The sequence below is a fragment of the Macadamia integrifolia genome, chromosome 14, assembly GCF_013358625.1.
Source record: "Macadamia integrifolia cultivar HAES 741 chromosome 14, SCU_Mint_v3, whole genome shotgun sequence".
Lineage (NCBI taxonomy): Eukaryota > Viridiplantae > Streptophyta > Magnoliopsida > Proteales > Proteaceae > Macadamia > Macadamia integrifolia.
The window spans coordinates 1,048,386-1,071,922 of record NC_056570.1 but is presented as its reverse complement, the minus strand read 5'-3'; the positions used below and the strand labels follow the sequence as shown (position 1 = coordinate 1,071,922).

Below are 23,537 nucleotides of genomic sequence, written 5' to 3'. Positions count from 1 at the left end.
CAAGTCATTGTAATTTGGGGGTTTTCCGAGCTAGGGTTTCAGAGCGAGTTTTCTCGCCGCTGTTTGGGTGTAATCTCTTCTGCATAGTGAAACATCTACTTCTTCGCCCGAGGATGTAGCACACATAAAAGTGTGTGAAACTTGTTAAATCTCTGTGTATTATGTGGATCTGTCTTTGTTTATTTTCGTATTAGTTGGTGTTTGCACTAACAGAAGTCTTACCATGAAGACATGGAAGACCCAAGTCGTGGAACGTCGACAAGGGCACCAATGGCCATAACTACTTCCTACAACAAGGAGGCTGAGTACATGATCATTGATCAAGTCATTCGGAGATGAGTACCTCCTAAGAGGGAGTACTTAGTCAAGTGCAAGGGGCACAGAGAACGAGGCATGTTGGGAAGTTGGCAACTCTCTATGGAAATTCCAAGACCATATACAAAGGTTTCATGAAGAAGACACGACAAGGACATCGCCGACTTAAGTGGGGGAGAGTGTCACAACCCGCCCAACAAAGGCCCCACGAGCCAAGCTCACAGCCCATGGACTTGGTTCATTGGGCTAGGTAGGTTTCTAGATCTTTTTACCGAAGTGTAGGAAGTTTAGATACTTAAAGAGATGTCCTTTCTCTAGACAATTCTACCATTGTGTGGGGTAGTGTAAAGAGACTTCTAGAAGCAAGGAAGAGTCTAGAGGTTAGTTGTACATAGCTAAGAGAATGGGAGAATTCTAGAATTCTCCATTAAGGAGGTGGGAAGTTTCTAGTCTCCTTAATTGGAACATTCCTAACCATTGGATGAAGGACAAGTGTAAACATCTAAGCATTCTTTGAGACCTTGGTTGCCTATAAATAGGAGTGCCTCATTTAGCTAAGGCACTAAGCAAGTGAGCATTCAAGCATTGTACTGAAAGCTCTCTAGTGTAATACAAAGTTCTTTCACTCAAACCCTCTAGTGTTCACTACTTCCATTCCCAACTCCCTTAAGGAACATAGTAAGGCTGACTTGGTGCTAGCAAGAGTGCTAAGTGCCGTCGCGGTTTCTTAGGAAGCTCTAAGGCCATGACAAGAAGCTCAAGTTCATAATGGCCTCCAAAGCTATTCAATACATCAGTAGATCAAGGCTGGAGAGGCAAGCTAGTGGGTCTTACACACCAACCCCTGAACAGTCATTTAGCATTTCTAAGCCCATAGATGTGCTTGAGACCGTCACTAATGTGGGGGATGAAACCTGCACAGGGCAATGTAAAAAATTTATGGTACAGCCAAATTGGAGAGAAGCATTCATTCATTGCCCCACATACCGGAAGATCATACTTATAAAACATGCTTGACTGATCATGTCTTTCCTCTATTTTTGTTTTATGTATGATTGTAATATTGCATTTTGTGGTTTTTTTTTTTAGGAATGATTTTATGGATGACTGTACTATTTTTTTTTTTTTTTTTTTTTTTTGGGTGGGGGTGTGGATGGTTTATGGATGATTGTACTGTTACAGTACTTTTATAGTTTTCATGAATGACACTTGAATGACTTACGAATGGTCGAGCCATTGGCTTATTTAATTTACTAATTGAGTACATTTTTAATGAGACCCTAGGATTTTGTTGTGGTAATGAATCATAGTGATCATGTGCCTAGTGCACACACGAATGAGATTGATAGTGACAATAAAGAAGAAGATATTGCAATGTGTACGATTCTACTACTCTGCATATTGTTAACTACACACTAGAAAGCCTATTCAAGGTAATGCATTGACAAGCACCGAACGGTTACATGAGCTCTTGCATAGACATGTAGATAGGTGTTATGAACAATACAAGATAGAACAACATATCTTCCTCAACTTCTGTATCTTAATGCGACAATGTGGGTCGTTGAAAGATAGTTGGTCTGTAGAGTTGACAAGCAACTAGCAATGTTTATTAGTACGGTTGATCATAAAGATCGGTTCAAAGAGATATCAGAACACTATCAACATTCCTCAGAGACCATCTGTAAATAAAATACGTACTGAGGGCTAACATTGTAATACATTTGTCTGAAATTTCCAACTAGCTAATTTATAGAATTCTGAAGGTTGAACATGTTAGGATTCCTTGAATTATTCTAGCCATGGCTCTAATACTAAATAATGGACATCTAACCACCTAATGGATAGGGTTTAGAAACAAGCAAAAAACCAGAGTCGCATACACGGGACTAACAGATTCAAGAGAAATCAAATATCAGCAAAAACAACTAGTCAGATGTGGCCAGAAATATGGTCGAATAAAATAATATTAAAATGTTACAGCAATCCAAATGGTTTGACTCTCAATTATTAAGAAATCGTAATAGATAGGGTTTAGAAACAAGCAAAAACCCAGACTCGCATACGAGGGATCAAGTCCCAGATTCGAGAGAAATCAAATATCAGCAAAAACAACTAGTCAGATGTGGCCAGAAGATATGGTCGAATAAAAGAATATTAAAATACGAGAACAATCCAAATGTCTTGATTCTCAATAATTAAGAAATCCTATTTGAGGTAGGATAACTAAAGAACCAGAATATGGTGGCCGATTGTAGAATGTTCAGAACAGCAACCATGATGATCAGAATAGAAGATAAGTATCAACAAAGACTCAGTAATAACAGCTATATAAAATTCTAAAAATAGAACCCGAAACAGAAACCATAACTTGAAGTTTTAAGAAATCATACCTAAAAGTTGATAGGAAGATGGAAACTTTGAAAAAGAAAATTAACTAGAACAGAACTGAGATGCTAAATTGAAGTGTAACAGAAAACATAAGAGGAATTAGAGTTGAGCAAGACAAAAAAATAAGATCTGATCTTTGAAACTGATAAAAAAAAGATAGAGAAGATGGAAGATATGTGACAAAGGAATCACCACCGTAATTGATGCGGATCCGGATTTTACAATCGGAATCGGATCACCTAGGGCCCACTTAGTTGACAAATAGCATAAATTTCATAACCAATGGCAGTCTTGTAATATACCAGAATTCTCAAAGGGCTATTGACAACTAAAGAAACGAAGGGATTTTAAGGAATTTTTCATTTATTTGTTCAGGGACAAACTAGGAATGGCAACAGCTTGGTGGCATAGTGTAATAAAGAGGGAAATGGGGGGCAATCATATGGGAATAAGAGAAAGGTAAGACTTACACAAATGGAAAAAGAGATAAGGACAAAAAAAGAAGATGACAGATTAGTAAGTGGAATAGTGCTTTGAAGACGAAAGGGTATTCCTGGAATGGACAATAACTCAATGGCAATAGACGTAAGGGCAATAACTATGGGAGTAAGATTAAAACGGTTTTAAACAACTAACAATGGGTTGTCTTCAACCTTGGATCAGAACAGGGGCGGAAGAGATGGGAGGACTTCAGACCGATGGAGCTTCATCAAGAGAGTTCGGTTTGGGCTGAAACTTCAGTCGAAGGGTCGCAACAGCAAGTTTGCTATGAATCCAGCCCCAGATCAGAAGTGTTTTTTCGAGCCTGCAACTATGTCTGGCAGTGACAAAGCTCAGATCTGAATCTGATTTTGATTTCTCACCAGCAGGACCAAACTTTGGAGGAGATCATCTAGCGTTTGTCTCGCCTAGGAGGTAGCAACCTTCGGTCCAAATCTCAGACCTGAACGATGGATTTTCAATGTTCAGCAAACACTTTCTGTACACCTGAGATCACCGCCCAGAACAGAGCATGGACAGCAAGCAAAAAAGGAAAAAAGATAGAGAAGAGAAGGTCAGGGAAGGGGAGGGAGTTCCACACAACTCATGGCAGCCATAGCTTTAACAAAAACAAACATTCAATTCTCCAAAAAAACTCTAAATCTCCATCATCTTACAAGACTAATATAAAAGAAAAAACAAACATTCAATTCTCATCACATCCATGTTTCCCATCCTTGTTGTCTTTCCTGGAATGGTCTTGAAGATGTTAAACACCTCTTTTTTTATTGCCCTTTTTCCACCTCTGTCTGGAAAAGAGTCCTTACCCATTGTTGGTCTTCCAAGAGATTCCCCCTTCCCCTCTCTAGAGAATGGATTTTGATTGACATGACCTTTGCAGGCAATACCATATGCGACAATTCTGGAAAACTAGCCTTCGGGTTGGTAATTAACCACATTTGGATGGAAATAAATCTCCGTAGATGGACTTCCAACCCCAGGTTTTTTGACAAGATTTGGAATGCCATCTACTTCGAGGACTCCTCCCAACTTTCTCTCATCCTGCCCTCCCGGTTGTTAGTTCCCCCAGGAACAATCTCATTTTAACCTCTTGGGGTTTTATCATCTTCTATTTTGATTCCCCCCCCCCCTTTCTGTGGGTTGTAGGCCCTTACGTTGATTTTTTCTTTTTTCTTTGCCCCTTGGGGCTTGCATAGTCCTCCCTTCCCCCCCCCCCTTGAATTTCTTATTCACCCAAATATATATATATATATATAGGAAAAAACAAGAAAATTAATGAAGCTAATTGAAAATGGAAACCACTCTAAATTAGAAACTAAAATCCTACTCAAATAAACTTGAATCCCAAGCTAACATAAATTGTTCCAACTCTAAAATGGAAATAAATCAAAGTCAAAAGGTTACTAGATAATCCATTGCCCAACTGCATCAGGAATTCTACCGAATCACCCCAGCAGAAGAACTCGGAATCTCACAGAACCAAAAGGCATCAGCCAACATATCATTCATCAAAAATCGTGGGGCAATAGAGCTTTACATCCTATTTATAAAAATAAATAAAAAAATAAAATCTAAACCCTGATGATAACTAGTCTAGGAAAGCCTGAATCTAATCATCAGGAAAAGAAATAAAGTAGAAACAAAACAGGAAACTCCCATATACACACCCTAGAAATGGAGAATCCTAAGAAACAATGACTCTTAAAAACTGAAGAAAATAAACTGAAATTGCGTATTGGAAATAGTATTCTAGTCCAACCTGATCATAGGCTACGAATGCGCACAATGGGTGTAATCCAGGACTGTTTGGTTCGGTTTGGTTCATATGGCTCAAACCAACTCTCGCGGTTCAAAAAATGGTCCAGATCTGGCTTTCAAGATACCAGAATTCATGGTGTTAATTGGACAAGTTTTTATGGCCTGTAGTTGTAGTTTTCCTGAATTTCAGGAACCCTATCTTGTGGGGCCAATTTGAATATCTTGAGGGGTTCAAGATCTTCTCCATATCATGGGTTATTCTAAGGAGTTTCTTTCCCTTTTATTTTATTGTTAAATAAATCTAGATGTTAGTTTTTATTTCAGTGTAGGACTCTCCTCTTTTTTAGCAAGAGGTTGCCTTATCTATTAGGAGGCTTTGGGATTCAGGACAAGCTCCGAGAATGCCGCTTAAGGTGGTATTGTTCAAAGGAGGCCTTGGGATGCTCCAATATGGAGTAATCAAATCCAGATGGAAGGAGCTAGAAGAGCTAGAGGCAGGCCTAAAATGACCACTGATGAGTTGGTAAGGTAAGACATGCAGAAGCTAGGTCATGACCCTAGTATGACATCAAACAGAGCTGTTTGGAGGACAAAGATCCATGTTGCAGACTGCGTTTAGGTGGGATGACCCGTAGGTGTTGCAGTGCCTAATTTATTTTCTTGATCATCCCCCCCCTTGCCCCCCCCCCCTTTTTTCTCTTTTCTACCTTTTATCTTTTTCTTTGACATATCCATGGAGCCGACCCACGTAGTTGGGAAAAGACTGAGTTGTTATTGTTGTTGTTGCCTTATCTATTAGGTTGCTATCAGATGGTTGAGAGAAGATAGAATACCTTCCAAAGCAGGAATTAGGGGTCAGTTTTGTGTCAATAGACTGCCAACTCAGCCAATTAGTATATTTTTTTTTTCTCTTTTATTTTACAGCTTTATAGATATATTGTAAAGGCTTTCAAGCCCCCACAAATTGAAGAATGAAGTTGGTTTAGTTGCTGGATAAGTGAGGTCAGAAGATAGAATACCTAGACAACTATGAATAAGAGAAATAAAATTCTAATCTAACACCACAATTCTGATTTTTCAGAAAACCAAGAAAACACCAATCCACATGGTTTGATTTGAACCAAAAACTGGTTCAATGGGGAACCGTGGGAAAAATTTTGGACCTGGCTCGGTTCCTCCTGCGAGGGTACTTGGAGTACCATGCATCTGCATCAAGAGGATTACATAATTAAACGCCATTTGGTTGTAAATTTTCAAGGCCAAATATCAAGAGTAAAGCTACACTGTAAGGATGCTTCTAAAAAGAACTCTGTCTGTCTAGCGTTCCCACACCCACACACAGCCGCTCTTTTCAGGAGGGCTGTGAAAAGACACACCGCCCCCCTGAAAACATGGGCTGTGTGTGGGCGTGGGGAATGCTAGACAGACAGAGTTCCTCCTCCCATCAGTTTAATAATGATGCAATGGTATTAAAGATGACCATGCATACTAGACTGAGAAGCCAGTGTAATCTAATTGACAAGTATCATTCGTCAATATTTCTGTTTGAATACTTCATCTACAAATGCCTCTCCCATATGGACTGCTGAAGATAACAAGATACGGAGAAAGGAGCTTTACCTGCTTCTTGCTGAGACTCAGAAAGTGGGAAAAGTCCCGCAAAAGGAAAACCAGGCTCTCCAGGCACAGGGACCTTCTCTAGACCCAAGTTAATGATAGCTTTGGTCCCCTCAGCCAGTGTTCTGCAGCCCTCAAGCCTCTTCAAAGCAACATTAATGTAAAATGTCAAATATATGAGAAGCTTGTCAGCTGAGCTCTGGATATCAAAGTTTCTGAAGAAGACATTGGCACGAAAGAATGTGATTGCTTCATCAATGATGTCAGTTTTATCTGTAAAAAAATTTGTGACCAATAGCTTCAACAAAAACTTGATGAAAATTGCTTCGGCCACAGTTCAAAAAAAATTTATACAAAAATTAACCTTGATCTGAAACTGGTGCAGGACCCTTTATATGGCTTTTCAAAGGAAGCAGAGGACACCCACAAGCTTTTGCTATAGCTTCCTCATTAACAAAACTTGAGTGGTACACCTGTCATGATGACAGTATCTTAGTCTTATTAGGAGTCATTTCAAACAGACAATGGCAGAACAAGTTACTGGACATGATTGAGACTCACAAGGAGTGGTAAGCCTACTTTTGAATTTAACCGAGAGTAGTTTCACACAATGTTCCAGGTTTCGGTTTCAAGCCTGGTCGAAATATGTATACTTTTTTCTGCAAATTGCCAAATTTGGTCCTTAAACTTCTCTGAAACCCTATTTTAGGCCCCTCTAAATATAGTGGAACCCTTAGATATTCAAAAATCAAACCCAAAATGATAGTCCATCAATTTGACTTTGGACCCTTGTACAATAGTGATTTGGCCAAGAAAGCATAAAAATGGGTTTTCCAAGCTTCACTAGCAAAACCAAATGATTCGTTTGAAGTTATGAATACTACAGCCAAAGAAACGTTTTGGCCGAAATTTCGGCGAAACTGTGTACCATGGTTTCACATGTTGGGCTTTGACCACAATTCTACACATTCTTCAAGATCTTTCAAGATATAATAATCAATCAATCCAATTTAAACAGTTCAGTTGACATGTTGCAATATGATATTGCATACTAAATGGATTCACATAAGCAGTTGTCACTAGCCACGTTCCAGTTTTCTGATCATACACAAGAAACAATGTGAGTGGTGGCAAATACCGATCCCTAAATTACAGAATTAGCACCAAAATAAGGGTAATAAGACAAGATCTAGTGTAGGAAAAATTTAGGAGAATTGATCTCCCTCAACAACCAAGCCTCACATAGGGCTAAAACTCTGGTTGAAGTGTGGAACCACACTTAGGAAAAGTCTACCAGTGCCCAAAATATGGCTGAAATCCATCATTGTTCAAAGGGTTCAATTGGCCTTTCAATGGCAGTGGAGAGAACAGAGAAAGCGTACTGGTTTGGGAAGTAGAAGGCTCTGGATGTGAGACTCAATGGAAGGTTTGGCAGGGGGACAATAGGATGAAACAGAGATGGATTGAAGGAGGTATAGGAAGAAATGGACTGAAAGAAGGTCGCAAAACAGGATATTGCAGGGAGATGAAATAGAAGTATCAATCTGACCTGTTAGTGACCAAAATAGCAATGAAACAAAAGAAGATTAAAGCAGCAAACAGTAGCTGTGAGAACACAACTCTCCCGAACATACTAAATTGACTTAACTCCAAATCTAGAAAACTTTCCTAAACTCTTAAGACTTGAAGACCAAGTAAACACAAAATAAAACTCATAGAAACTATTTGAACTGATAATAGAAACTAACCAAGGACTCTAGACACTAAACAAAATAGAAACTAAAACTAGAATCTCGTACAGGACTCGCTACCCCATCATGTGGGCTTATAGAACCGACCCACTACAACAGAAAACCCAAGAATGATTAGCCCAAGACCCATATAACCCATTGGGGCTTTGAGTTCAGACTTGATCAAGCCCAATCAATAAGATTTACACCTTAATTTGCGAGTCTATGCATCATTCAATTAACTTGGTCTAAGCTCTGGCTTCTGGCCCATTCATCCTCTAGGGTTCAGCGAAATAAACACGTACAACGAATCTTTGGAAAGCCATGAACATCTTTACAGTGGTAAAAGACAAAGTGACTGGTTAAAGGAAAAATAAACCAATTATTACTTTGACAATTTGATATTTTACAGACCATAGGAGAGAGCACAGGAAACACAATAGCTGAGAAGTTGAAGTTGCTTGAAAACTCAAGAAAACAAATAACAGTCAAGCAGATGTGCTACATTCTAATGTAGCAGAAACTTCTCATATAATTCAATATCTTAGCAAGATAATCCCCATATGGTTGGCCAATTTATGCTCAAATTTAATAGATAGCACGTTCATTGATATGCAAGAACTGGAAGAGAGAGATAGAGAGAGAGAAGAATGTCGATGAGAAGAGCTTCAAATGGTCAAGATTAAAGTGCACACCATGCAGGATTAATGATTTTGATTATTACCAAGCTACACAACAAGCTTCTAATTTTGATGTACTTCCGGGAATAGCATCTAATTACATCATCTGGGAGCGGCCTAAAGGGAATCAATCATCCTCATTCCAGTTTAAGAATCTAAGGCTCAGAATCCCTATCTGTTGGAACCACCTGTACATCAACTTTGATAGATGTTTTTGGCAATCCAGATGATGTAGATCAAGGCATGAAGAAGAAGAGGACCAGGATAGAATTCAGGGGAAAAATGTACTGTTCACGAATTACTGTTCATGGAACATTTTCATGTGAACAGTGATTTGGGTCCATATTATCCTATTTTATTGCTGATTTAGTTTAGTTTCTATTTTCAATAAGTTTCTATTTTGGTTAGCCTTAGACTCTTAGAAAGCAAGTTTCGGTCAAGTTAGTAAAGTCTTGTGCTGCAAGTTTTGGTTGTTAGTCGGGATTTGTTTCCTTCTTTATTTTCAGTCCTTTTGTTTCCTTTTATTTTGTTACAAGTTGGACAATGTCATTACTCACTATAAATTGTAATGGACTGTTAGTCCTTTCACCACGATTTAATGAAGTTGAATAGAATTTTCTTTCTATAATGTTATTGTCCTGAGAGGCTAGAGGTGAGATACCTCAGGTGAGAGACCCTTACCCCCCCCCCTTCTCCTTTCTTCTTCTTCTCCACTCGATCCTCCTTGTGTTCTCCATAGTTGTCAAGGCATCGCCTAGGTGTCACCAAGGCACCACTTTGGCTTCCAGGCGGTTTGCCTGGAGCCTAGGCGATTGTCGCCTTGTTGTAATGTATGCCGGCTTATATTTTTTACCCTTATTTATGCCAAATACCATTTAAGTACTTAAGATATTATTCATAAATAAGCAAATGCCCCCTATTTGAATCCAATAAAAATAGTTTAATAATCAAATTCCAAAAGGATAAAAAGTCAAACCCCCGGTCCAAGAACAAAAACTGGATTTTTGGTTGTAGAGGGATTTTCAACTTTCGAATATTAAGGTTTTTCTCAATTCTGAAAATTTTATAAATCTTATCATAGTAAAACATTGCTAAAAATCAAAAGTCCAGTAAGATAATCTTCTGTTTTGATGTAAATAGAATTATTTTCATTTAGGCAAAGTAACAACATTCGTATACTTTAAAATAAGTTTGACCGAAACATAACTTTGTCATAACAACTCAGATTTAAGTAATCTTAGACTTGTTGGAAAGCTAGTTTTGTGTTTATACCTAATACAAAAAGTCTCATCTAAAAATAAAATCATTCGACCATTAAAAAATATTAAGAAGAAGAGCATTTCTCTAAATATCAATAAGTCATGTTGATTTTTTATGACTTGATGTGAGTGTGACTGTTGATTTTTATGACTTGATGTTGCTTAACGTTGATTGGTTTTTTATGTCATAGGATATTTATTATAACATACAAAATAACTTTAGAAAATAGGGGAAATAAAATATAACACATGGGCGATTTGATCGCCATGGCAACGCCATAGCGGGCGATTCACTGCCAAATCGATTAGCCACCCCTCCACCGCCTTGGGTTGCCATGACGCCGTGACAACTATGGTGTTCTCCCCATTTTGTTTTCTGTTTCTGCCCAACCAGGACAACTGGTTAGGCTCTTGATCATCTTCTGATTCTCCACAAAACCTTCGATTAAAGGCCCTGCAGCACACACAACCAGTCCCTATGATACTGGTTTCCTGGGGAATTCTGGCAGCACGTTGAAGACCAAAGATCTCCAAATCTGTTGGTTCATTAAAGCCTGGCACCATAGACAAGCAGATCAGCCTTGGTTGAGGCCTATTTCCTAAGATCTGAAAATCTCCCTATTGTTGGCCTAATTCAAGAATCAACCCTATTTCTGTTTCAGCCATCAAATCAGGCTCAGTTTCTCAGATTCAACTTCTTTTTTTTTTCTTTTTTTTCTTTTTTTAATAAATTCATTACCAAAAGGAGAGAAAAAACAGGGACCCCAAGGGGGCAAGAGAAGAAACAAATCTAATTACAAAGAGAAGACGACTCTCAAGGGGCAGGGGAGAGCAAAGAAGAGGTAAGGCCCCAAGAGACAACAATAGGCATGTTCCTTGGGGAGGGTGTGATACCCTGGTCTAACACAGTTCTGATTTCAACTGTTCAGAAAAGGAAATGGAAGTGAGAAGTACTTCTGAAGGTTGGTTAGCAGTGGTGAAGTACTTGGAACTTGGAAGCCAAAGATGACCCCATTTGCCAGTGCACCTCCTGCCAAATACACTGGAAAGCTTTTCATGAACAATGGAATCAAAAGTGATAAGTTATTAAATATTTCCTGCGGGGGTTTGGATTGAGCTGGAAAAATTGCATTAAACCTCTGTGGTGCCCACTGTGCTAGTCCCTAGAGCCCTCGACTTACCCAACACATAGAGGTTCTCAAACTATCCATGTTGTACCTAATAGGTCAGATTTCAGTGGGGTCCACCAATGGGAATTAAAAATTAAAGTGATTTTTAGTTTTAAGGTAGTCTAGCCAAACAAGCCCTAAGGCCTATATTGGGCTGTATTATAAAAGGGCATATTCAATTACAGTTCATCATTTTACTGCCAAACTCTGGTGGAGCAGCAATGAGAGAAAGAGAAGGAGGAGAAGAAGAAGGAAGAAGAAAAGAGAGTTGCCTTGGCATTTTGGGATTCCCTAAGGCAAGCTACACATTAGGTAAGCTTCTTCTCCTAGCTTAATTTGGGTAGGGTTCTGAAACTATTAGTATCATGTTAGGAGTTGCATGCATGTAGGAATTGGGATCAGCAATAGCTGCTTAGAGTTGCATATCAGCCTAAGTTGCTAAATTTGCCAGCTTAGAGTGGGTTCAAAGACCCAAACCTACTCTCAACCATCTTTGTGAATTGACCATGCATGTTATTATTGTAGTAATTGGAGTTGAGAATTGCAAATTGAACCAGCCAATTCGAGGTTTTACTTATACTATTAATTCTTGCTGAATTTTTCAAGTGAAAATCTAGTAAATTTCTCAAACTCTTCCTAATTCTTGTGATGTCTTTCTAAATCCATGCTTCCTAATGTTGCCCAGCTCCAAGATAAAAGGTAAATTTGGGGGAAAGCCCAGGCTTGCATCCCAGCAACCCAAAGTGCTGAATTTTAGTTGAGAATTGTGTAAATCCCTCAATTCTCTTTCTTCTCCATGCAATTCCTCCAAATTGGACTCAATTGGAGCTGGAATATGGTACAGCCACGATATTTAGGGCTGCCCAGCTCCAAATGAGTCATTACAAATGATAGAAAGCTCAGGATAAGAGTTGAGTACATGCATGCATTCCAAATCTGGAAAATTCAACATGGTTGTTACTTGGACTAATTGCATGCTGTAATTGGGAAGTAAATTGTATATAATTGAACCCTATTAGATGGCTTAGGATCTCCTTACATTGCTCAGAGCTGGGGTAAAGTAGGTTGTGCTCAGCCAAAGCTGATCAGCCACAGCAAGGCTAGTTGCAGGCTGGGCAGAAAATTCTGCAAAACAAGCCCATCGACAGGTGCTTGCGGCAGGCTGGTGGCTCTGCAACCCACCTACTGGTGAGATGTCTGCAGATTCTGCGACCACTGATTTTGTAGCCAATGCCCTACCCACTAGTGGGTACTGTCACCTACCAGTCACCCATGTCTGGCCCAGTAAAGGGGGTCAGTGCGTGGGGTCTCAGTGAGGCTATAAGGAAGGTCTGCCTGTGACCCAGTACAGGTCTTTATCCGGCTGTACAGAGGGATAGGGCTAATGATTTACTTATATATATACACTAGGGTACTGATGTGCAATTTCCAGGACAAGGGATACTACCTAATGCATCGTAATAGCATAAACCCGACTTAAATGTATGTTAGGTGGATAATAATAAAACGAACAACATCATTACACATTCATAGACTATATGTAACAGCTTGCATGAACCCCATCCATCATTGAGCTAGTTAGAACTCACACCATGTGCATGTTTCTTTTTAGATGATGATGCAGGTACAATCGTGCCCATAAGCAGTGACACCTCCTCCATGGCTGAGTATGGCGATGATTGATGGACACCAAAGGCCAAAGGAATGTAGATTGTGCATGTGATAGTTGTGCCTACACTAAACAATGAGCCGAGGGTGATTCCGCCCATTGCTGTTAATGCCATATTTTTGGATGTTATCATTTTGGATATTATAAGTGTGTCTTGATAATTTCTCTTGAGAAGAATAACACGTTAATGTAATATATTTAATATTTAGCTTTTCCCCAATACTTAAAGTCGACATTGTATATATATACACTCTGATTTCGCTACATTTATTTTAGTTGGTTTGATAATGGACTATGACGGTTAAGGTACTACTATCAGAGATCCTGGTAGAGATAGAGGTCATGTGAGCGTCCTAGTCACACAGCAGGTATCCTAGCGGGAGCAGGGTGTGACAAAGGGTTTCAAACCTCGATGGTGTGTTCTAGCCACAAAATAACTCGTGAGCACTCTCCCCTGCTTCAACCAATGCTATGGCAATGGTAACGTCTAACAACCCCACATTTCCATAGTCAATGTTGTGAGGATGTTATCAATACCCATGTTAAGCTCCCCACTTGACACCCTTAATTACAAACATAAAATGGGCTCATAAAATGCCCCAATACAAGCTCAAGGATTGCATGCAATCACCATATAAGTCCCCCCACAATTAACACAAATGTTGGTCATGTGAAAATGGAAACTTGTAAATGTAGGTTACCTCCCCGATGTAATCCTAGTTGTTTACAGCTCCCTCAATGCATTGATGTCTCTCCAATAAGTCCATGTGTGCTCCCCACGCCAACACTGTCAACTTACCTTCAAGAAGCTCTTCTACACAAGAACCGAAGCTTGAGAGGTTTTGGGGCATCTCCCCTTGAGCAAATACACTTCTTGTAGGTGCATGGAGTCTCTCTAATACTTTCACCTTCCACTCATGCCACACCTCATCCAGAGCATCACCAACATCTTGGTGCCTTCAATGGACCTTCAATAACAACAAGAATGGTGGTTGGGGGACTCAATGCGAATCACACTTCATTTCAAGTTCTCATAAATGTTCTCTTCAATTTTGGGCTTGGGGTTGGCACACACGCTTCTTCTTCTCTTGCTCTCTTCATTTTTCTTTCTCTTCCTCTCTTTTCTTGCAACAAACCACTCCAGATATTCAATAAGCTTTACCCACCTCCTTAGGCCATGACCATGGCTTCAATACATCCATTGGAAAAGGTTGGATGGCTTTATTTCAACTTCAAAGCTCATTTCTTCCCCATTCTTATTTGTTTGTAATTTCAAGGGCTTAGGGGCACTCACCAGCTCTCACTAACATGTCCAGCAGCTTCTTCTCAGTTTTGTGAGCACACACAATTTGAATGGGCTCATTTGGCCTTAAATTGGCCAAGATATGGCCAAATGAAGTTTAGGCACATTTTAGGCATTCCTAGAAAAGATGAAGGAAATTTAGAACCTTTAGGCCGATTTGGTGACGTTACGAACTTGCACTCTTTAAAATTGTAATTGAGATCCTTGTCACGATTTGTCGGCTCAACTGTGGGCCGTCGGATGCACCTCCAAAAACTGGCCTTAATATGAGCCATATGCAATCTACCCCTGAACGGTTGATAAAATGACATAACCCCGCTACTGCCACTCAAGAGCCTTTATTCAATCTAGGTCATGCTTACCATATTTCGCGCCACACCATATTGCGCATCTGATTCTATGAAGAGCCGCACACGATAGATTCCTACATCGGACCAATAGTGCGCCTCGTGTCTGGATATGATAGAGAGGACAGGCTGTGCCTTGTTCTAAAAGTTTCGAAATGGTGTCTTCTGCATTGGGAATCCATCCTATGGTCCCCCAGATTCTAGAAACAACTTAAGGGCCAAAATGCAATCTCAAAGAAAAACCTACCGAGAGCATCGATTTTGTATCACAATCAAAGCCTCATTAAGGCATAAGACCGAACATGTTGTGATAAACTCTATAGTTAACCAATTTTGAGATTTACCTGGTTTCAACCAACAAAAACCATGTGAACCTCATGTGCTAGGCGCCCACACGCTATGCAATAGCACCTCCATGCCTTGGTGCCATGCCAGCAAGCCCCATGGTTGAGGGTACCAAGCTGCCTTGTCCATTCCACATGCTATGCATGACCCCCATTATGCTTGCTGCCTGGGCTGCATCGTCGTACCCTTCGCTAGGCTGTGTGCTATATGGCCACAACCTTGCTGCGCCATGTGGCTCATCATGCTACCACCTCATACAACCTTGCTATGTCATCAAAACAGTATACCTCATCAATGCTTCATGACCATGCCTTCGTTCAAACATCCCTACACATGCATCTCCTCATTGACTCACATCATAACATCACATCCATGTGACCTTTATAGCATGCCATGCAATTCATCAACATAATGCATCACCGCATTGTCCAGGCACTGACTAACATTGCCAAGTCACTCTGTGAACCTTGGGATGCATTTATCACCATCAGTACACATTTGTAGAGCTACAACACCTATGTAACATCTCCAGTACTATCTGACCCTACTAATATAACTCAGTACTTCCTAGTTACTGCCAGATCTCCCAGACACAACCAAGTAGCCAACACATCCAGAAGCCTCTGAACAACTACCAAGCTGACCTTGACTGCCATGTCACTGCCTGCTCTGCTCACTGCCAATGCACTTTGATGCTGCTTCTGCCTGAAGCTTCCAGCAGCTAGCGGTGAAACAGGGCTCGGTTGGGCCGGGTTTTGTGAAACCCCACGCCAACCTTGTGTCCTCTTACCTCAGCCCAGGCCCAAGCCTGCCGAGCTCAACTTAGACCAGCCTAACCTAGCCCTGATTTGGCCAGGCTAGGCAGTGTTGGCCCTGATTGACCCTGATAGTAACTGTGGGAATGATAGAAACTGTATGAGTGATAGATATATGGGTCTCAATTATTTTTGTGATATTAAAAATAAAAAAAGGTAAACACATATGGCATAATATAGCTTGTGTGGAGCTGATCAGCACTCCTTTTCCTCACCTCCCTCACCTCTCTCTCTCTCCTGTCTATGTGTATTATCTTACAGTCCTCCGAAGAGGTTAAAAGTGAATGGATATCAAACAGCAAGGCAAATAAGTTCCAAGGCCAGAGTTTCTGAGTTCAAGCAGTGCATCAATTGAAGACAAATTGTTCCAATCTCCATACATCCTTAATTCGATAGCTAATGCTATACCTTCTAACTCTGCTTGTGCTAGTTTGTCCAGCCTCAATGTCCTCGAGGAGGTTTTCTTGCCACTTCTAAAACTGTATTCACTAATTAGACTGGAGCCCTTCTGGAGTAACTGATTGCTAAACACACAAAATACTATTTCCTTACTTGCTATGTGTTCCCATTCCCTTAAAAAATAGAGAGAGAAGAAGAAGAAGAAGAAGTCCCCAGGCCCTTAATGCTCACCTAATTCCAGGAACTGGTTTCGTACATCCGACATTAATGAACGTTGTTTACAGATATAATATCTATATATTGAGGGCTCCGCATGTTAAGAGTAATAACAGCAAAATAGAGAAGCCGACACCAGTAGCGCAGCAGAATTCAAATTACAGCTTCTTAAATCAATTCGACACGGAAAATTCAGAGACATCAAATAGGAAACAGAATTTTCTCTTTTCAGCAAACCAAAATGGAAAGAAACTAAGACAACGTCAGGAGGGGTGGAAGAAAAAAAAAAAGAATAAATTATAAATTATAAATTATCTTGAAGTACCATTGGCGATTTTGAAGATCGATCTCCTTCTCTATCTCATCCGAAAGAATTAGCGGTGCACAGGCGTGGAGTACAGAAACTAAATAACTCAGATCGAAAAGGAGAGGATGAGAATTCTTGTTATCTCTCTAGATTTTCAGAGTGTCTGTAAAAATGAAAATTATTACAGATTGAAGGAGGAAAAAAAATATGGACAGATTTTAACTTACGTAGTGTAGGACTCAGGGCTTGTGCCGATGGCGAGAGTCGGGGTGGAGAAAGCTGCGCCTGCGAGGTCCTCGAGGCGAGAGACTAGTCAATTAGTCATATTGGTAATTTATACTGTCACCCTTGAGAATGCCATTATTAGAGAGACATCCTCTGCATAATACCAAATTATACTCAAATCTTCTACCGTCAGTTGCTGTTAAATGAGAAGTTGAAATAACTATTTTATCTTTTTGACTAAAACACATGTCCAATTGGACTTTTACTCAATTCCCTCAACTTCTTCCTCATTCACTCCCAGAGCATCTGCGTCAGATTTTGGTTTTGATGGTCCAGTCTGCTCCAAGAGCTCACCTTCTTGCCAACCAATCTTGATCAGTTTAAAAGGATTTGCATCTTTTGTGGAAGTAATCAAGGAAAGAAGAGTAGCTACCAAGATGCTGCTATAGAACTTGAGAGTGAATTGGTAATGCATCTCCAGGACAGACTTCTTTTGCTCTCTCTGTTCTTTCTTCTCTCAAGTTTTTTTTTTTATTTATTTATTTTACTATTCTTATCTTAGGATCTTGATAGAAAATCAATTTTACATCATGGATTTAGCTTTTCTTTGAAGGATTTTTGTTTGTTCATGCTTTCTACTTTGTTAAGCTGAGTTTGGTCTATTTATACCAATTGCGTCATGGGTTTTGCTTCGAGTGTTGGTTCTCTTGAAATGTGTTATGTTTCCTCTGTTCTTAGAGCTCGTTTGATTTTGTTTATCATGTTTCTGTGTCTAGAAACAACAGAAATAGAAAAAAAAAAATTTGTGCTAAGAAACGATTTTTGGAATTGCAAAATGGTGTTTGATTTTTCTGTTTCCTGAAACGTTTTCAATAGTCTAGTCGAGTTCAAAACATGAGTTAAGGAACGACGTTATAGGAATGCAATTCACGAGTGAAGGCATAACGTTAGAGTTGTAGGTATGCTTCATGGAGATGAGTTTTAGAAGGATGAAGGCAATCCGAAAATGTAAGTTTCACACAACTAGGTTGGAATTGCCGCATCTAGATAGTGAGAAGTTTCAACAATGGGTTGGGGTTTGAGTAGGTAGAGTGAAGTATCGGGTTTTTCACATTTTTTTTGCTCCCACTTGTTTCTAAAAATAGAAAAACAAGTCTAACTTGTTTCTCCATTCCTGTTTCCAAACACAAAAATAGGCATAAATTTCTATTTATGTTTCTAAAAACAAGTGAAACGAAACAGAAAAATCAAACGGTTTTTAGGGTGTGTTTCCGTTTTTTAGCACAGAAAAACGGAAAAAACCGTTTCTGGAAACAAAATTAAACGGGCCCTTAGTTTTCTCAAATTGTTCAAGCAGAATTTCCCCTTTCTGTAAGTAAGTTAATGAAGAAACCGTCCACATTTGGTCTCCCACATAAGTAAATGTACTTTCATGGATAACGCTCTCTATTGAATCGGTTCTTCATTAGGAAGAGGAAAATCAAATTTGTATTCACTTTTGTCTAATTTGTTGTCTTGGTTGTTGAAGGTTGCAAGGAACATTGATTTGGTTTATGGAGGTGGAAGCATCGGCTTGATGGGTTTGGTTTCACAAGCTATTTATAATAGCGGTCGGCATGTACTCTGCCTCAGGTGAGCTTCTTCTCTTGTACGGAAAGTTCTGTAAAAACAGATAATACAGATTGGACGGAAAATTTGTAGTGGTGTGAGCCTTTGGAGTAGTTGTTTTTTATTTTGTTTCTTAATCACAACCACAACTGACTTTTCTCATGTTATTGTCTTCTCGTAGAGTTATTCCCAAGATGCTCATGCCTTGAGAGGTCGAGATGAAACCACATTGATTTTGTTTTTTAATCAAATTTGTATTCATTTTTGTCATTATCTTCTCGCAAAGCTAAAACCATATATGATTTTTCTACCATAAAAAAAAAAAATCCGATTTTTAATTTTCTTTTTAGGATTAGAAATGGCAATGATGAAACCAGAGAGAAGGGGATAGAGATGGGGGAGAGGTTTCATTTTTTAGCTTATTCTCTTTGGTTTTCAGGGAAAGGAAGAAAACAAGAGAGAGAGAGAGAGAGAGAGAGAGAGAGGTACTTCATTTGCAAGGTATTTTGGTATTTAAATAAATATATATATATATATATATACTAGCTGACATCAGCATATAAGGTATATTCTGTAACAACGACTGATGGTAGGGGTCTGAGTATAATTTGGTATTATGCAGGGAGTGTCTTTCTAATATTGGCATTCTCTAGGGGGTGGCATTGTAAATTACCCTATTCATAATGGTCGGTCTCCCCCTTCGGCCTTCCCCTACTTGAGCGGGTTGGGAGCTGTCGCACCAACCAAAGTTTTTCAACCTTTACCCACACTAAGGACCAGAAACCTTAGCCCAAGCCTTGTTCGGGGGTGGATAAGGCCCAATAGGGCCAAACTCTGTGAGACCAATACTAATTGTATTGTCACGACATCTACACTCTACCACATCACTATTGAAACTAATGTCAACACCATGTTGACAGCACATACATGCCACATTCAGTGTGTGTACAAGAGTTGGATTTTTACGATATGGACATCAACAAATCAGGGTATGTAAACAAGATGTTTTGAAAACAACCTTTAGAATTCATGGAAGACATTACGGCTGCATTTAGTAGTCATTTTGTTCCAAAATTAATGTTTCGTGTGTCAAAATTTCTCGTTTCTGGCCTTTTCTTTTTTTTAATCCCATTCATTTAAAAAAAAAAAAACTAAAAAAAGAAATGTGGACACCAAATGGAAGATTCGGTTTCCTTGTTCCCGTAAAATGATGACTACCAAACGTAGCCTACAAGTTTTTGGTGCTCCTTCCACTTTTCAGGGTCTAGTGAATGGCATTTTTAGGCCCCACCTGTGATCATTTATATTTATGTTTTTTGATGATATATTGGTGTACAATAAAATGTTTGGAGCACTTGCAACTGTTGAGGAAATTAATCCAAAGGATCGTCCCCTCACGGTGATTATCCAAATACAAGTTTGGTTGTTAAGAGATTAATTATTTGTGGCATTTCATTTCCAACCAAGGTGTTATAGTGGATCCTACTAAGGTTGAGTGCATGTTTGAATAACCACTATTGTCAACTCCATCACCTTTACATGGTTTCCTTGGATTGACAGGTTATTATCATAAATTCATCAAGGACTAAGGTAAGATTGTTGCCTCCACCTCACATCAATGCACAAGAATAATAACTTCACATAGATTGAAGAAGCTAAGCTTGCTTTTAATGAGCTCAAAGAGTCAATGTCACAACCTCTTGTGTCTGTATTACCTAATTTCTCACAACCCTTCGTGGTTGAATGCAATGCATCCAGACGAGGCGTGGGCATTGTTTTGATGCGATCTGATCAGTCTATAGCTTTCCTTAGTCATGCCTCGAAGGGCAACCATTGGCTACTCTCAACATATGAAAATGAACCATTAGCGCTTACAATTGCAGTGCACAAATGGAGACACTCTAGGCCATAAACTCATCGCAAGGACTTGTCAGAAAAGTTTAAAGTACCTCTTTGAGCAATGTATAACTACTATAGGTCAACAAGAATGGCTCATCAAATTACTTGGTTATAAGTACCATGTCAAGTACAAGGGAAGGAGAGTGTTGTTGTTGATGCTCTTTCTCGATGGGCTAACAATGCTAGTTTACGAGTTCTGTCTGCTCCACTACCCAATTGGATCGATGACATCAAGTCTATAAACCACACAAAAATTGATATTATAAAGTAAACTACAAAGTCAACAACAGACATCTGATTCCAACAAATATGTAATATGATGGCATCGTAATTCATAAGGGCAGGATTTATGTTAGATCAGAATCACCATTATGTTTCCTTATTCTCCAAGAATCACATAATGCTCCTACAACTAGGGCATTTGGGTTATCAAAACACCTTGAAGAGATTCTGAAGTTCATTTTTTTGGGTAGGGCTTCGTGGTGATGTGAAGAAATGCATTATAGAGTGTGATATATGTCAGAGGCATAAGGTAGAAAACACTGCTAGGTTTTGGGCCACACTAACATGGGTGGTCCATATGGGCCCATATTGGTTCGGCCCACTTTGAGGGATAGGCCCAGCCCAACTATTGTGAGAGTAGTTAGGGTTGGTGGACTTCTATATGTAGACTCTATAGTCCCTGCACTCACATAGTGAGACATAATTTGCTTATAGAGCTGTGGGAGAGATCTGTGTGTGAGACTGCTAAAGACACTAGATGGCTTTTGTTTGTGATTTTGTTCGTGGGACCAATCTTCAAGCGCGAGAAACCTAGATTCATGATCAGCACTTATGGAGGCTTCCCAACCTACACACAGGTACTCCTCTACTCCCATTTATAGTTAATGAGATGGGTGTGTTCCATTAATCATCATATATACGGTAAATCTATATATTTGTGTGTTCTAATTACCGTGAGGAGACAATCCTTCATGTTATTTCCCCAACAAACACATCACCAGCTAAGCTACTACAACCAATTCACCTTCCAGAAAAAAGTCTAGACTGATATTTCTATGGATTTCATAGAGGGACTTCCTCTCTCCCATAAAAATAAGAAAAAATAAAAAATCATAACGTGCTAGGGACATGTTATCTAGGCATGCAAATTCCATCACTTTGGGACATCCTTATTCAACAATAGCAATGGCTCAGCCTTCATTAAACATGTATTCAAGTTACACGGGTTGCCAAGCTCTATTGTGAGTGACATGATCTGATGTTCACTTGTTCTTTTTAAGAGGAACTCTTTCGTCTCCAAGGAACTCAACTCAAGATGTGTACCTCTTATAACCTTCAAAAGGAAAAAAAAAAAAAAAACATAAAAGTTTAAAATTGATGTTTAGAGACATACTTGAGGTGTTTTTGTAGTCATCGTCCCATGAGTGGACAAGGTGCCTTGCTTGGGCTGAATGGTGCCACGACACCACTCACTCTGCCACCAACTATCTCCTTTTGAAGATGTTTATGGGACTCCACTTCCTTCATTACTCTCTTACGTTACATACCAGGAACTACCAAAATGCAGTAAGTGGAAAGTTCATTACAATTTAGGGATTATATGTTGCAAAATCTCAAGGAAAGTCTCTTACATGCTCAAATACATATGAAGAGAATTGTTGATCACCATCACATTGAAAGGGAGTATTTAGTTGGGGATTTTTTTTTTTTTAATGTTTATGGCCTTACCATCAATTTACAATGGGATCTCGAAAAGTTTAAAAGAAATCCTTCCCCAAAGTTTTTCGGCCTATATCAAATAATCAAGAAGATAGGACGAATGGCTTATCAATTGGATTTACAGCCTGGATTTAAATATATACACCCTATGTTTCGTGTCTCTCATTTGAAAAAGAAGTTGGGTGATTTTGTGGTAGTTTAGTCCTTGTCACCTTCTCTATTGCTTGACTACTCGAACACACGTGTTTTAGAAAAGGTTTTGGGATGTAGAATGGTTAAAAGAGATAACTGAGTTGTAATTGAAAAAAGGGAGACAAAAATAGACATAAGAGATGGTCGGATGGTTGGAGTTGTGCTCCAGGGGGACTCTCTGATGCGTAAATCAGTATGGAGCAACAGATGTGAGTTATAGGACCAAGAGAGAAAAAGGGTTAGAGAGAGAATTATCTTTACCTATGTGCTTTGAGCGTTGCCCTTGAGTCGCTACCAAATGAATAATATCTTAACTGCCTGATTATGAGATTCTTCCCTTGTATGTTCTCTTGTGAGTCCCTTTACACGCGACATAGTTAGATTGAGTAAACTCGTAGGGAGGAGAGGCTGGCCTTTCTCTTTGGTCCATTGCCAAGTGGCGTTGTTCTAACAAGATAGTGCCACCTATCTTTAGCATGCGATGATCTTATATGCGTTTGATGCATATCATATGCCCCCACACTTTTTAATCCAACAGGAGGAAAATGGAGTGATAGGGTGTCTTTTTGAACAAGTTTCCTTACTCATCCTCTTAGTGGGAATCCAGTTAAGGTTTCAACTTTTCATTAATAAGATGTGGCAACTTGCCCATCTGGTAGTAGCTTTATGTGGATTGTTATTGCCGAGAATTTGTATGAGGCTGAGCGTCGATCCTGCACAAGCACAGAAGACAGAGGCCCGGAGGTGGCTCCGGGATTAGTCCTCCGACACCCAAGTTAGAGACCCGCAAGAATAGTGTTTTTCCAGGAGTAATGGTGTGAGCCACCTCTGGGCCTCTACCTTCTGTGCTTGTGCAGGATCGACGCTCAACCTTATACAGATTCTCGGCAGTAACAGATTGGCATCATCTATGTGAACGACAGAGCAATGGTGGGGAAAACCAACAATTGTAAGAAAACAAGAGCAGTGCCGAGTATAAATATGAATGAGGGGGAACCTTCAGAATCTCTCCCCCCTTGGCAGACATCGGTGAAGAATGGGGAAACAATGATCGGGAAGGTTTCGCAAGG

At 39.6% G+C, this 23,537-nt stretch overlaps 1 protein-coding gene across 4 annotated transcripts in view; it reads right to left on the bottom strand.

Annotated features, from left to right (window-relative positions):
• The window catches only part of LOC122061500 (actin-related protein 2/3 complex subunit 3), a 34,474-nt gene extending 17,277 nt beyond the window's left edge, over positions 1-17,197 (bottom strand). The window contains exons 1-5 of one of the 4 annotated variants that reach the window (XM_042624777.1): positions 17,049-17,197; positions 16,840-16,984; positions 6,947-7,055; positions 6,586-6,855; positions 6,129-6,171 (exon numbers count right to left, since the gene is read on the bottom strand). In XM_042624777.1, the coding sequence (XP_042480711.1) occupies positions 6,129-6,171; positions 6,586-6,855; positions 6,947-7,055; positions 16,840-16,842 (425 nt within the window). In that variant the 5' untranslated portion in view covers positions 16,843-16,984; positions 17,049-17,197. The remainder of the gene's footprint in view (positions 1-6,128; positions 6,172-6,585; positions 6,856-6,946; positions 7,056-16,839; positions 16,985-17,048) is intronic. The other 3 variants (XM_042624774.1, XM_042624776.1, XM_042624775.1) reach the window with 3 other exon arrangements.
• Between the last annotated feature and the right edge of the window lie 6,340 nt (positions 17,198-23,537).